Source organism: Otolemur garnettii, unplaced genomic scaffold (assembly GCF_000181295.1).
Source record: "Otolemur garnettii isolate 467f Iridium unplaced genomic scaffold, OtoGar3 scaffold00205, whole genome shotgun sequence".
NCBI lineage: Eukaryota > Metazoa > Chordata > Mammalia > Primates > Galagidae > Otolemur > Otolemur garnettii.
The window spans coordinates 223,327-239,071 of record NW_003852600.1 but is presented as its reverse complement, the minus strand read 5'-3'; the positions used below and the strand labels follow the sequence as shown (position 1 = coordinate 239,071).

General features: G+C 36.6%; 1 protein-coding gene and 1 non-coding gene across 3 annotated transcripts in view; one reads left to right on the top strand and one right to left on the bottom strand.

The window, feature by feature from the left end:
• Positions 1-279: 279 nt before the first annotated feature.
• Positions 280-459, top strand: LOC111721947. The gene has a single exon (XR_002770928.1).
• A 1,505-nt stretch (positions 460-1,964) lies between these two features.
• Positions 1,965-15,745, bottom strand: part of SNX14 (sorting nexin 14) — a 75,849-nt gene continuing 62,068 nt past the window's right edge. For both annotated transcript variants that reach the window (XM_003801289.3, XM_003801290.3), the window contains 6 exons: positions 9,417-9,540; positions 8,977-9,141; positions 8,715-8,810; positions 4,143-4,234; positions 2,963-3,019; positions 1,965-2,181 (listed from right to left, as the gene is read on the bottom strand). In XM_003801289.3, coding sequence (XP_003801337.1) covers positions 2,143-2,181; positions 2,963-3,019; positions 4,143-4,234; positions 8,715-8,810; positions 8,977-9,141; positions 9,417-9,540 — 573 coding nt within the window. In that variant the 3' untranslated portion in view covers positions 1,965-2,142. The remainder of the gene's footprint in view (positions 2,182-2,962; positions 3,020-4,142; positions 4,235-8,714; positions 8,811-8,976; positions 9,142-9,416; positions 9,541-15,745) is intronic.

Here is a 15,745-nt window from a genome sequence, read left to right as displayed (position 1 = left end):
ATAGGAAGAGGGAGGGAGATGGGGTAGCCATGTGTATGGCACACTGCTTGGGGGCAGAACACAATTATAATAGGGACTTTATCTAAATGCATTCAGTGTAACCTAATTCTTTGTATCCTCAATGAACCTCAAATAACAATATCTCAATCAATCAATCAGTCAATCTCAATGTCACTACATATGAGGACAGAGCCTTTAGGAGGTAATTTAAGTTAAACAATGTCATAAGGATAAGACTAATCCAGTAGGACTGTTAGCCTTTTAAAAAAAGAGCAAGTGATGGTCAGGGAAAGGGGCCTGTGTTGTTGAACCTGTCCAGTTGTGGCAACTTCGTAGCAGGTAGCCCAACTCTGACCTAAAGAAAATTCCCAGAAGTTCTTCCTGGGATTTAAATTTGTAGTAACAGGTGTGAGCATTCTAGCAGCAGTTTGATGATCATGTATGATACTGAAAACAGGACAAATAAAACAAACAAACAAAAATAAGGAGCAAGTGCACCAAGAAGTCATATGAGCACACTGCAAGGACTGGGTCACCTACAAGCTGAGAAAACAGGCCTCAGAATGAAACGTAACTTGCTGGCACATTGATCTTGGATTCCCCAGCCTCCAGAACTGTAAGAGCTCAATCTCTGGCTGTGTTAGCTACCAGTCTACAGTATTTTGTTATGGCAATCCGAAGAGACTTAACCCACCCATTACTTGTTTTCATCTAAACAGAATATCACAATTCAAAGAATAGGTTAAGGATGGCATAAACAGGGATGTAAAACATTTTATTTTTCCAGTTCACCAGTAACATTTTAAATAATGTTCAAAATGCTATGGATTTAAATTAGCCTGGTTAATTTTCTACCTGCCCCTGAGAAGTCAGTAAATGTGTAAGGCTTGGTATTAAATTACTAATTCACAAAAACTCATACATATTCTAGAAACTTCAATTATTTTAAAACTATACAGAACTGCTACCTAAACCTTTTCAAAATTGTGTAATACATAAGGACCATTTTTTTGAAACCTTGGGAAGAAAATTAACAAACAGAGTTACCAAATGTGTTAGCTTTCCAAATTATATTCAGAGTTCCCACATTACACAGCTTACCATCTAGTATATGGCTGAAGCACAGTAAACACACTCTGAACAAACACTATACCTAGTGACCAGATGCAAAACATCCAACACTGACAGACATTATTTTAAGGAGAAATGCATGGTGAGAAATGCCAAGAATTCAAAATAATGAATCCTTAAAAATAATCCTTTAAATTAACTTTCAAGAAATACAGTTAATCTAGGTTTTTCTCTCAAAACATAAACCAAAAATCTACTTATCTAAATTATTTAAATTAGCTTTAGGAAGGCAGTTAACACACAATTCAGGAAAAATACAGTTGCAATTACACAATCACAAAATATCTGTTAAGTAGTCAGTTTTCTTTTCTTTTTTTTTTTTGAGACGGAGCCTCAAGCTGTCCCCCTGGGTAGAGTGCTGTGGCATCACTCACAGCAACCTCCAACTCCTAGGCTCAAGGGAGTCTCCTGTCTCCACCTCCCAAGTAGCTGGGATCACAGGCGCCCGCCACAACGCCTGGCTATTTTTTTGGTTGCAGCCATCATTGTTGTTTGGCGGGCCGGGGCTGGATTTGAACCCGCCACCTTAGGTGTATGTGGCTGGCGCCTTAGCCACTTGAGCCACAGGTGCCGAGCCAAGTAGTCAGTTTTCATACCCAATGTCTATCACCTGTCAGTCATCCACCAAGAGTAGGAAAAAACCTTGTTTATTATGAAAAATTCATATTACATGTTTTATAGATACAGTTATCTATGTACAAAATGAAAAAAGGAAAAAAATGTACCAAAATGTATCAACTCTACATAAGAAAAATCACATCTTACTATTCCTCCACATTAAACATACTTTTCAAAGTGATACATGTACGATACAAAGGCTATGAAATTCAACTACTGTTAATCATTATTAAATTTGTATAAGTCTTTATTAAAACCAAAACAATTAAAATTTTAGCCACTGAAGTACATGATATATATAATATACAAAAGTAAAAGAAAAATGTACATTTCTACTACACTAGCAGAAACAGCAGAAATTTTAAAAGATTATTCTATATCAAATACAAACGTTTACATCCAGGATGACACAGAGGTAACTTCTTTTTGTACCTGAAGTAAAAATGAATCCATTTAATAAAGACAGTAAGACAAAGGTTCATTTGTGAGTTGCCTAATAGCTCTAATATATTACAATTCTAACCCTAAGAAACAGGTTTTGTAAACCAAATAAACTGGTTGGCATAAGCAGCATATAATGTCTGTACCACCTGAATTGAACAAAAAATGTCTGTAATTGCCACTCTGTTTTAATATACCCTTAATATCATGATAATTTGATTAAATTAGGTAAGCAGCCCAAATCTAATTTCCTCACTCCATAAAAGTGACACTTCATGATGATACCATAGCTTTGAACAGTATTTTTTTTTTAATCCAACTAAGAGGATTAGTCAAAAAATGAAATGGAAAATAATGACACTTCAGCTCAAAACTCAAAATCCTCAAGATTCAATACAGTAACAACATTGCTGCACTCTAATTTTAATTCATTTGTGCTTCTGGGTTTATATAAACTCAACTGCTTCAAAAACTACATCTGACTCATACAGTGTTCAGCACTGCAGACTCAGATTCACAACTCGCTCTCAAGAGACTGTAAAGGGACCCCATGTGCTCGTAGGAAGGAAGGGATGGATTCAAAGCAGAGATACTCAGCTCCTGTCCCCCCAAATCCACTCTATGTTTGGGTACACTGTATAAATAATTATTTAAAAAGCCATTTGTTGAGGTTGTTCATTTTTTAAAGGATCACAGAAACAGAGTTTCCTTTTGTGTCCCTAATTAAAATAAATGCCAGCACACCATTAAGTAACAAAAATTTTTAAGTTACCTTGGTCAGTTCTGGAAACAGCTCCTGTATCACAATGTCCAATAACATATAAGTAAGCTAAAGCATCAAAATAATAATAAATTTTAAGGCACTAAACATAAAAACCATAAAAATGATTAATTTTAAAGTGATAAACCATAAAAATGATGAAAATTTAGGATGGTGGTAACCTCTAAATGGAAAGGCAGGAAATAGGACTGACAATGTAAAACAAGCACAAAAGTAGCTTCAAGTAGTATTCATAATGTTCTATTCTTAAAATGAGCCCTGGCACAGTGACTCACACCTGTAATCCCAGCATATTGGGATGCTGAGGCAGGTGAATTGCTTGAGCTCAGGAGTTTAAGACCAGCCTGAGCAAGAGCAAGACCCCGTTTCTACTAAAAATAGAAAAACTAGGTGGGTGTGATATAGTCCCAGATGCCTGTGAATATTTTACTATTATACCTAGTAACTTATTTTTATGTTGACTGTTTTATATGTAACAAAAATTTTAAATAAACAAGCAGAATACAAAACTGCAACTGTTTTCAGATCTCAACATTAAAGACTATAAACAAAAATGTTAATTGTAGTTATTCTGTGACTTGAATGATAAAACCACCAATAGTTAACTTTTTCTGTATTTTAAGAACTTTCAATATATTCCAAATTTTCTACAATATACAGGGTGACCATAAAGTTTGTGTGCAATTTGATGTAACTATTTACTGTTAACTAATTAAATTGTATGTGAACTTTATGGCCACACTGTGTATTAACTTTAATTTTTTTTCTTGAGGCAGAGTCTTATTTTGCTGCCCTCAGTAGAGTGCCATTGCATCATAGCTCACAGCAACCTCAAATTCTTGGGCTTCAGTGATTCTCTTGCCTCAGCCTCCCAAGTACCTGGGACTACAGGCACGTGGCTATTTTTTTTTTTCCAGTAAACCACCCACTTCGGCCTTCCAGAGTGCTAAGATTTATAGACGTGAGCCAGCACACCCGGCCGAAAACAATTCATGTTACGGAGAAAAGGAAATCAGCAAAAGAGTAACACAAATAAAAACCTTCATCTGAAGGTCTAGATTATGCTGCCTTGATGTAGCACAGAATCACTTCACAGCTAACCCTAATGGCTAGATGCCCTTCACCAATCCCAGTCAATGCTCACCTACCAGCAAAAACTACTGAATCTTACCTGCTTGTTGAGTACTGGCTGCTGAAAGCCATCAAATAGAAGTCTGATGCTTTCATACTTGGTTTCTTCGCCAATACACCTGACTATCAGATCTAAACAACAATAAAAAACCACACATGGAATAACTTTGTACTATGAAGTGATTCATCACTAACCAGATCATATATAGCAAAATCTCCACCCTGTTTCCCAGATAGTATGCAAAAACTATAATCAGTATTTCTAAAACAGAGTTTTCTGCAAAAGGCTCCTGGAAAAATAGGTTCTACAGTTGACAAGTGAAATATCATGTATCCCATTTTTGGAGACTTCACAATACAGAAAATACACTGAAGCTCTATGGAATGTTGCAGTAAAGAAATCTGCTTATTGCCTCCGCACCTGTAGCACAGTGGTTACGGCATCAGCCACATACACCAAGGATGGCAGGTTCAAACCCAGCCCGGGCCAGTTGACCAACTATGACAACTGCAACAAAAGATGGCCGGGCGCCTAGAGTCCCAGCTACTTGGGAAGCTGGGGCAAGAGAATCATTTAAGCCTAAGAGTTTGAGGTTGCTGTGAGCTGTGACATCACGGCATTCTACTGATGCCGACATAGTGAGTCTCTGTCTCAAAAATAAATAAATAAATAAAAATTTTTAAAAAACTGCTTACACTATTACGTGGTAAAATAGAGTTGGAAAATAATACACATCATATTATTCTATTAGGGGAAAAATTATTTATCCATTCACTTAATAAAGGGTGTCTTGCCTGGCTCCGAATCTTAGTAATCTGAATGAAGTTGTTATGAACAAGCATGTTCAAATTTTTTGGTGAACATGTTTTCCTCCTGTGGATGAATACAAGCAGCACGACTGCTGGCTCTTACAGTGAGAGTACATTTAGTTTTGTAGGAAACCAACCAGTCATCCTCCCAAGTGGCAACACAATTTTGTACTCCTGCTGGCAAAGGGTAAAGAGGTCTTAACTGCTTCAGACCTTTTCCAGCAAATGGTGGTATTGGTATTCTAGACTTTATTCTAACAGGCATGCAGTGGTACGTTGTTACTGTTTTAATTCATGTTTCTCTGATAACATATGATGTAGAATATCTTTTCATATGCTTATTTGCAATCTGCATTATCTTCTTTGGTGAGGTGTCAAGGTAGTTGGCTTATTTTTCTATCAGGTTGTTTGTGTTCCTTTTTTTTTTTTGAGACAGAGTCTCAAGCTGTTGCCCTTGGTAGAGTGCTGTGCTGTCACAGCTCACAGCAACCTCAAACTCATAGGCTTAAGTGATTCTGTTGCCTCAGCTTCCCAAGTAGCTGGGACTACAGGTGCCTGCCACAATGCCCAGCTTTTTTTTTTGTTATCGTTGTCATTGTTATTTAGTAGGCCCTGGCCAAGTTCAAACTCTCCAGCCCCTGTGAATGTGGCCAATGTCCTAACCACTGAACTATGGGCACTGAGCCAGGCTGTGTTCTTATTGTTGACTTGTGAGATTTCTTTGTATATTTTGGGTAATAGTTGTTTACCTGGTATGTCTTTTTGCCAAGTATCTTTTCCTAGTCTGTGGCTTCTCTTTTAATTCTCTTGATATTACCTTTTGCAAAGCAAAACTTTAATTTTTATGAAGTAAAGTTTATCAAATTCTTTCACAGGTCATGCCTTTGGTGTAGCAACTAAAGGTCATCTATGTTTCTCCCTATGTTATCCTCTTATACGCTATTGAGTTTTATAGTATTTTTTTTATAGTTAGGTCTGTAATAGATTTTGAGTTAAAATTTTTTTTTGCAGTTTTTGGCCAGGGCTGGGTTTGAATCTGCCACCTCCAGCATATGGGACTGGCACCCTATTCTTGAGTTAAATTTTTTGAAGGATGTTAAGGTCTGTGTTTAGATCATTTTTTCTGAATGTAGATGGCCAGTTGTTTCAGAACTATTTGTTGGTAAGACTATCTTTTCTCCATTGTATTGTCTTTGCAACTTTGTCAAGGATCAGGTGACATTATTTATGTGGGTCTATTTCTGGGCTGAGTTTCCCGGATCTATCTGATAGTCCTTTGCCAATGTTACCTTGTCTTGATTATTGTAGCTTTAGGATACAGCAAAGCAGTGTCAATCCTCTGACTTTGTTCTCCTCAACTCAGTACTGAGATGGCTATGCTGGGTCCTTCTGCCTCTCCATACAGACTTTAAAATGTCAATAAGCACAAAACAACTTACTAGGATTGGAGTTGGTACTACACTGAGTCTATAAGTTAGTTGCAAAGATACTAAGTCTTCCTATCCATAAACAGAAACTCTCTCCATTTATTTAGTTCTTGTTTCCTTTCATCAGAGTTTTGTGGTTTCCCTCATATAGATTTTATATATTTCGTTAGATTTTTACCTGTCTCATTTTTACAAGTGCTAATGCAAATGGTATTATTTTTCATTTCAAATTCCACTTGTTAACTGCTGGTATAAAGTGACTGACTTTTGTGTGTGAACCTTATATCCTATAACCCTGCTACGACTAGTTCCAAGAGTGTTTTTATTGATTTTTTTTTTTTTATTTTCTACACAATCTTGTCATTTCTAAACAAGGACAGTTTTGTTTCTTCCTTTTCCAATCAGTACTTTTTCCTTTCCTTGTCTTACTGCATTAGCAATGACTTCTAGTACAATGTTGAAAATAAGTGGGGAGAGGGGACATTGTGGCTACATTCCTGATCTTAGTGGGAAACCCTCAGGTTTCTCATCATTAAAGTACAATGTTAGCTATGGTTATTTTTGCAGATTACCAAGCTGAGGAAATTCCTTTCTATTCCTAGAGATTATTTTTTAGATTAGGTGTTACACTTTATCAAATGCTTTTTCTGCTTCTATTGTGACAATCGCATGCTTTTTCTTCTTTAGCCTGCTGGTGTATGGACTACATTAACTGATTTCTGAGTAAGTGTTGTACCACCCTTGAACACCTAGGATAAATTGACCTGGTCTGGTGTGTAATTCTAACTAACATTCCTGCTCTAAATCTAGTTCTGACACTTGATCTTTCTCTCCAAACTATGTTTTCCCTTTAGCATGCCCATAATTTTCTCATGACAGGTGGACATGATGCACTGGGTAGGAGAACCTGCTGTGAACAGGACTTTAAGAACATGGTGGTAAGATGTGCAGAGCGAGGAGAATTCCTGCAGCCCTTGGAGTGGTCTCAGTCTTTCAGTGAGCCTGTACCACTGGACTATGAGCTCCACACATGCGTCAGGTGTCCCCACACTTCCTTAGGTCAGGATAGCTGAAGTGGACTGGCGTTGGGTGCTTCCCTTCCCTGATGTCAGTTAGGCTCTGGATAAAGTTTCTTCCAAGGGCAAGTCTTGGTAAGAATAGAGTACTCTGATGTTTTCAAAATGGTTCCTTTTCCCCCCTTCTGTGTTTGAAGCAAGAGGGGATTTTTCTCCAATATTCACTTTAGGAACTTGCCGAACCTTTGGAGGTAAACTCACAAAAGTGTGGAGGGCCCCCATGACTTGGTTCCCCTGGAGTTTTTAATCTCTCATATTTGTCCACATTGAGCCTCCAGAAATTCATCAGAGCTTCCCCACAGAGGTTTAAGGTCATGGACCTCTGCTTCAGCTGTGATTCTGTTATTTGCCTACTGATTTTTCCCCTATAGGAAGCAGTGATTTGACCAGTGACTCTACCACTCCAATGACTCTAAAAGTAGTTGATTTTTTAACTTTTCCAAGTTTTTACTTATTACTAGGATGGAGTAGAGACTTCCAGCTTCTTATGTGGCAAGCCAGAAACTGGAAGTCACCCTCTCCTTACTCTGTCTTCTCTCCCTGGGCATTTGTATCCATTCACATGTGGTCAAATCTCTCCTGATGTACCCGGTACTACCTTTCCTCTAACTTTCACATCTAGATATACAATTGCTTATCGGACATTTCCTCCTAAATAATTTATAGGCACTTTAGATTCAAAATACCCTAAACGAATTATCCTCAGATTTGATCCTTATATTTTTCACCATTCATTCACTTATCAGTCCAAACCTACCAACTCTATAAGACAGGTGACTACCTCCCTCCTTTGTGATGCCTCTGCAACCTATGACTCCACCAGTACGTGCATGTCTTATCTACAGGTCCGTCTTCCTGCCAGACTAAGCTACTTAAGCACATTTTTTATATCCCTTGTACTTTTTGAATAGTGCCTGGAACATGGCAGGTGCTTGACAAATTTGGAACGAATAAATGAATTCTGATGTTTTAGTCGCACACACTCACACAGCTGTTCTGATGGTGCAAGCAGGTGTAGGACTCCACAACTGTTCCATAACATGTCACTCTGATTAATATGATTCTAAGTTACTGTTGAAAGAATGTGGCTATTGTGAGTAGAAACTGCTTTGTCTCACAATTCTTAGGGCTAGCATGAGAAAGAAATAAGTTTTATTTAACTAGTGAGTTAATTTTAATTAGTCCTTATAACTATTCCTAAAATGAAAATTCACAGTAAAAATCAGCTTCAATAATTACTATATATTGTGACTTCAAAGGGATGCTAATCTGTATGAAATTAAGTCTGAAATATTACACCTGGAATATAATTCATCATTTCTTCAAAAGTCTGCTTTGCTCCTTTTTGCTTTTCCTGGAGAGAGCGAGGCTCAGTGTTTTCACAGAATATAGCATCTAAAAAAGAGTAAAAAGAAGTATTTCTAGGACTTTCACTTATTTACAAACTATCTACTTATAGTACAAGTACTAATAAAAAAAAGAAAAACAAGACTTCTTAGTCTCGTAAATCCAAACGAAATCACAAAGTACATAAAACATAAACACATGAGAAAACACAAACCTCTGAGAAGTGTTATGAGTGAGACTAAACGATGCTCCTGAAAGAGCTGTTCTAGTTTACACTGAAGATAGTAGTCAGTGTACATTTCTAATGTGTTTTTGAAGAGGATTCGCGTTCCCATTAAGAGATGATGAAGCCAGTCAGGAACCTGGAAAACCACCCGTCCTGAAATGGATCAAATGGAATACCTCATTATACTAAATAAATTGTTATTTTGAACATTTTCCAATACAAAATGTACTAAGGACAATGGTCAGTTTTTTATCGTAAATGCCAGCAACTTTAATATGTTTAAGACCAATTATATTGCTTTCTTATAAAAGAAGTACCTTTAATAAAAAATAGCTATGATGGGACGACATTCAAGATCATCATTTACATCACAGAAATCAGACAGATGAAAGAAAAACAAGTCTTTACACAAACCACTTAGCTCTTACCTACATACATCAGGTAATCATAGACTCCTTCTATAGTCATCACCTCCATAAAATAATTCTGATTTTGCTTTCTCTCTGTATTCTCAGCACGGTTTGCATTATTCTTAAACAGATCATTGAAAAGCTAAGGTGAAAGTTGAAATAATAAAGACATAATTACATGCTGTTGATAATCACTAGACAGGGAACAAAGGCATTTTACCCTTTTCCAATCAAAACAGAGTATCAGATAGGATAGGATAGGATAGATATCAGATAGGATACTGATATCTAAAATTCCACATTTATGCTCAAAATTACAATAGAAATACATGTTCCCCCCAAATGTTACATAAAAGCCTATATTCATTTTAGACACAACAAATAATACATTATTTATAAAGAACCACTTATCACTTTAGAAGCCTACATTTGAAAAACAGAAAGAGAGCATATCAACAAACTCACAAGCCGTCTGATGGAATTGGAAAAAGAAGAACAATCTAAGCCCAAACCCAGCAGAAGAAAAGAAATATCCAAAATTAAATCAGAGATTAATGAAACTGAAAACAAAAGAATCATTCAAAAAATTAATGAAGCAAGGAGTTGGTTTTTTGAAAAAATAGATAAACCTTTGGCCAGGCTAACTAGAAATAAAAAAGTAAAATCTCTAGTTACTTCAATCAGAAATGATAAAGGGGAAATAACAATGGATGCCACTGAGATACAAGAGATTATCTTTGAATACTACCAGAAACTTTATGCCCAGAAATTTGATAATGTGAAGGACATGGATCAATAATTGGAATCACACCCTCTCCCTAGACTTAGTCCAGATGATATAGATCTCCTGAAAAGACCAATTTCAAGCACTGAGATCAAAGAAACAATAAAAAAATCTCCCAACAAAAATATGCCCTGGTCCAGATGGCTTCACACCAGAATTCTATCAAACCTTCAGAGAAGAACTTATCCCTAAAATGCAGGAATTATTCCAAAAAATTGAGGAGGAAGGAATATTTCCTAACATGTTCTATGAAGCAAACATCACTCTGATGCCAAAACCAGGAAAGGACCCAACTAAAAAGGAGAAATTCAGACCAATTTCACTAATGAATACAAATGCAAAAATTCTCAACAAAATCCTTGCCAACAGATTACAGCTTATTATCAAAAAAGTCATATATCATGATCAAGTAGGTTTCATCCCAGGGATGCAAGGCTGGTTTAATATACCTAAGTCTATAAACATTATTCACTGTATCAACAGAAGTAAAACCACTCGTTTCCTTTTATATAACAAAAGGAACAAAGTAACATATGCAAATATATAAATATACCATGGACAGTTAATTCTAAAACTAACATGACCTAAAAAATGTTAAATTACTACTTAATAATTGAGTAGGGGCGAAAATTCAGCTTTAAGCCAAGTTTATCTGGACAATAATATCCAAAATCCAGAAAGGTCTAATCAAGGTAAACAAACAAAAACAGAGATATGAAGAACTAGTAGTACTAAATATTATGAAATATAACTAACTCTTACCTCTACTTACCCCATAACTATGCAAAAAGAATCTACTATCAATAATAATAACCAAATATATATCTTAGGTAACTAATTAACCAAAGCAATATTTTACTCATTCATTCATTCATTCACATATCCATTCAATAAGCATTAAGTAATTTCTATATGACCAAGCTCAGTGGCTCATGCCTAGAATCCCAGCATACTGGGAGGCTGAGACAGGAGGAAACCTTTAGCTCAAGAGTTCTAGCTCCAGGCTGAACAAGAACAAGATCCTGTCTCTACTAAAAATAGAAAAAACTAGCCTGGTGTTGTGGCAGGCACCTGTAGTCCCAGCTACTTGGGAGGCTGAGACAGGAGGATCACTTGAGCACAGGAGTCTGAAGTTGCTGAAAGCTAGGTTGAGGTCACGGCACTCTACCCAGGGCAACAGAGTGAGAGTCCATCTCAAAAAAAAAAAAAAAGTAATTTCTACATGCCAGACGAGATAGCGTGCCAAGGACAAGGAATACAAAAAAGGGTCACTGTTCTCCAAAATATTTAGCATCTAATAGAAATAGGTCAAAAACAAATGAAATGATGTAAGATAGACACTATGAGAGAAGCAAAGCATAGAGGACTGTGGAGGAAAGTATGTTCAATTTTATCTGAAGATGAATTTTTTGAAAGCTTCCTAGAAAAGGAAGAGAACAAAGATCATAATTCTACTGGCTTTTTTGTCAGACAGTCTTAATGTGGAGGCATAAGTTAAAAGCATTTTTCTCCAACTAAAGAAATATGAAAAGGGCCCTCACTCCTGATACATTCCCCACACTCTTCTACATTCTTATTTTTTTCAATGGGATTCAAAATTAATCTCTATTTAGCACTGTATCAAGTATCTTTGTGTTGTTTCACTGTTTTCGTAAGCATAGTCTTATAGACTGTAATAAATTCCCTGAGCAGATGTTACTTAAAATAATTGATCATTCTTGTAATGTTAAGAGTTTTGAGTTGTTTCTAATTTTTCATTTCTATAAACAATACTTTAACGAACATCTTCATATGTTATAGGCCAGCAGTTCTCAACCTGTGGGTCACGACCCACAGGAACTGTATTAAAGGGCTGCAGTATTAGGAAGGTTGAGAACCACTGTTACAGGCTCTTCTATTATTTTTTTCTAAAAAATTACTAGCATTCAGGTCACGAGGTCAAAAACCATAAACACCTGATGGATTTTGTTAGATACTACCAAACTCCTTTCCAAGGACCTTCCAAGAGGTCCCAGGAAGTAATTTTTTTGTTTGACCAAACTTTCATAAACTATTTGGCAGACATGTACCCTGTGTACTAAGATTCACGCTATAGTATAATGACTCTTTCCTTAAGTATGTTTCCCTAGAAATAATATTAACATAAGCCAAGTTTTCAGCCACTACCTTCTTCAGAATAGTTGACAGATTAGCATCTGCTCCTCCCACCACTGTCCTGCACTATGTTCTAAGCAGGGTTTATAGAACAATAATTTCAATTCCTGTTTTGCCTGAAAATGTTGGTAAGGAATAATAAACCATTATTGAAAAACAATAATGACTTGGGGAGGGGGGGAAATCAAACAAACTCTAAAAACAAAACCCACAATTTTTTTAAAGTTTGGATAGATTTAAAAAGCAGATCAGGCATTGACCTTGAAGAGGCAGAATTAGAAGACAGATTAGAAAAAATACAGTCTAGAAACAAAAAAGACAGAAAATATGAGGGAACAGTTAAGAAATCTGGGAAATAGAAAGAAAAATAAATTAGTATTCCAGAAGCACGTAAGAAAGAGAATAAAGAAAAGACAATATCTAAAGAGATAATAGCTGAGAGTTTTACAAAACTGGAAAAAGAACTGTGGTAGGCTGCGAAAGTAATAGCCCAATGACCATGTCTCCCTATATGCACTTTTATGCAATCCCTTCCCACATCAACTCCAGACTTGACTGAAAGGATGGTCTTGCTAATAAATGATCTAATGTAGAAAAATAAACTAACAGAAAAAAAGGGGAAAAACTCACAACATGTAATTGCCCTCTTGAAGAAAAAGATCACTAAGCACGATTGTCCCTCATGTGATTAACCACCTGGGGCTTAACTCATTGTCTTTATTTTTATTTATTTATTTATTTATTTTGAGACAGAGCTTCAAGCTGTCACCCTGAGTAGAGTGCCATGGTGTCACAGCTCACAGCAACCTCCAACTCCTAGGCTTAAGCAATTCTCTTGCCTCAGCCTCCCAAGTAGCTGGGACTACAGGTGCCCTCCACAATGCCCAACTACTTTTTTTGTTTGTCATTGGCATTGTTGTTTGGCAGGCCTGGGCTGGATTCGAACACGCCAGCTCTGGTGTATGTTGCTGGCACCTTAGCTGCTTGAGCTACAGGCACTCATTGTCTATATGATTAACTGCCTGAGTAAGGGTTTGTTTTCCAGCACTTGGAAAGAATTGAGAAGACAGAAGGAAAACAACCCTCCCTCAGCTCATACCCTCACATTCAAGGGCTCTGATAAAACAGCCTCATAGAAAAGAGGTAAAAAAAAAAAAGGAAAAAACAGATGCAGCTGCTTTACAGCTGCCTTACTGCTATCAGCTGGCAACAATCTTTTTTGTTTATTTGTTTGTTTGGAGACTAAGTCTCACTCTGTTACCTTGGGTAGAGTGCTGTCACATCAGCAACCTCAAACTCTTGGGCTCAAGTGATCCTCCTGCCTCAGCCTCCCAAGTAGCTGGGACTACAGGCTCCAGCCATGATGCCTGGCTAGTTTTTCTATTTTTAGAAGAGATGGGGCCTCACTCTTGCTCAGGCTGGTCTCTAACTCCTAAGCTTGGGCCATCTGCCTACCTCGGCCTCCCAGAGTGCTAGGATTATAGGCATGAGCCACTGTACCTAACAATAATTTTTTTTTCCTTTTCCTGTGGTCTCCATAGCAAGCTCACACTGCTCACCCTCAATGCCAGCACCTCTCCCTTCTTTCTCTTGTGCCATACCCTTCCCCATTTTAGGAAGTAAAATAAACTTCTTACTTCTTTCTAGCCTGATCTTTGTGTTAAGAATTGTTTGTCAGCCCACACTACGAGTTCCCACCCCAACAATGTCTACATGACTTGCTTTCGCTGACAGGACAAATGCCAAACAGAGTCCTGGGAAGTTGTGTGCTGGAGCTGCCCTCATAAAATGCTACTGTTATATGAATCCAGGATTGGCTGCTAAAGACATGTGGCCCAGCCAAGAGGCCACCAACATTCAGACATATGAATGAGGCTATCTTTCGTCATGTGGCCCAGGTGAGATCCGAAGTTGTGCAATGCAACCAGGTTGGGAAAACCAAGCCCAAACTGCTGACCATAAAATCAGGAGCAAATAAAATAGCTGTTTTAAGCCACTAACTTTTGTAGTGATTTGTAACACAATGTACAAGTGGTACAGAAATCCGTGCCTAAAAGAAGGGTGCTAACTTATACACACTATCACCTTTGGAGGCTGTAAGTGAGTAGATTCGAAAAATGGTAAGGAGTCTGTTAATAAAACGTGGAAAAATGACAACCACATGTTACTGTAAGTTGTAAAAGGAATAAGATACCTATTACTGAAAATGGAAAACTTATATCACATGGATTGTGTTCTTTGACAACAATGTAATTAAACTAGGTTTCAATAACAACCAGAAAAGGATGACCTGAAAATTTTAAAATGTTTGTAAATTAAGAAACATTTGTAAATAACCCATAGGTCAAAGAAGCAATCATAATGAAAAATTCTGCACTGAATAACAAAAGTACTACACGTGGACTTACATGCCCTAGTTAAAAACATATTTAAAGAGAAATATATACATTTTAACACTTATATTAGAAAAGGCTAAAAATCATTAAGTATTTGCACCACATCAAGAAGTTAAAACTATAACAGAAATATAAGCCCAGAGAAATACAAAGAATAAAAAAATTTTAAAAAATAGAGTCTGATAGAAAACATCAACAAAGCCAAAAGATATTATAAAACAGATAAAATCCTGGCAATGCTGATAAAACTAAAAAAAAAAAAAGGACAATGCTGGAAATAAAAGGAGACATAACAAGAAATGTCAGAGACAATGAAAAGAGATTACTGACAACTTCACTCCAACATCAAAATTGGCTCACAAAATAATAGAGAAAGAATTTTATAATTGCTAGGGAAATTACATTGGCTGTTAAAAAATCTTCCCAAATTTAAAGCCTACAAAGATGACTTTGCCAACAAGTTCTATCAAATATTTCAAGAACTATTAATTTAAATAGCAGAAAATAGAAAAGGCTAATATAAATTTGATATCAGAACCTTCCAAAATATGGATAGAATGAAAAAGAAAATTTATAGGCTATTTCTACCCATAAATATTAATACGAATGTAAGCCTCTGTAACCTTATAAAGGACATCCACCAAAAAAGTTACACTATACTACTTAGTGGTAAAACAATGAAATAATTTCCTTTATATAACAGGACCTAGTCAGGAATGAAATAAAACTGCCATGATTTAGAGATAATTGTGCAAATCTAAAATACTTTGCAATAATACAAGTCTAGCAAGACTGCTTAATAAAAATTAGCTGTATTTCTGTTTACCAACAATAAAGGTATAAAGTGAGAAAATACATAATATTAAAGGTACTATTCATAGTAATAATAAAGATAAAGGTGGAGGAGCTTCTGCAGCCCCTGCAGCTTCTGCAGCCCCTGGAGCTTCTGCAGCTCCCTGTGCTGGGCCCTGCACTGGCACTAAGCAACTTCTTCTTTTTTTTTTTTTTTTTTT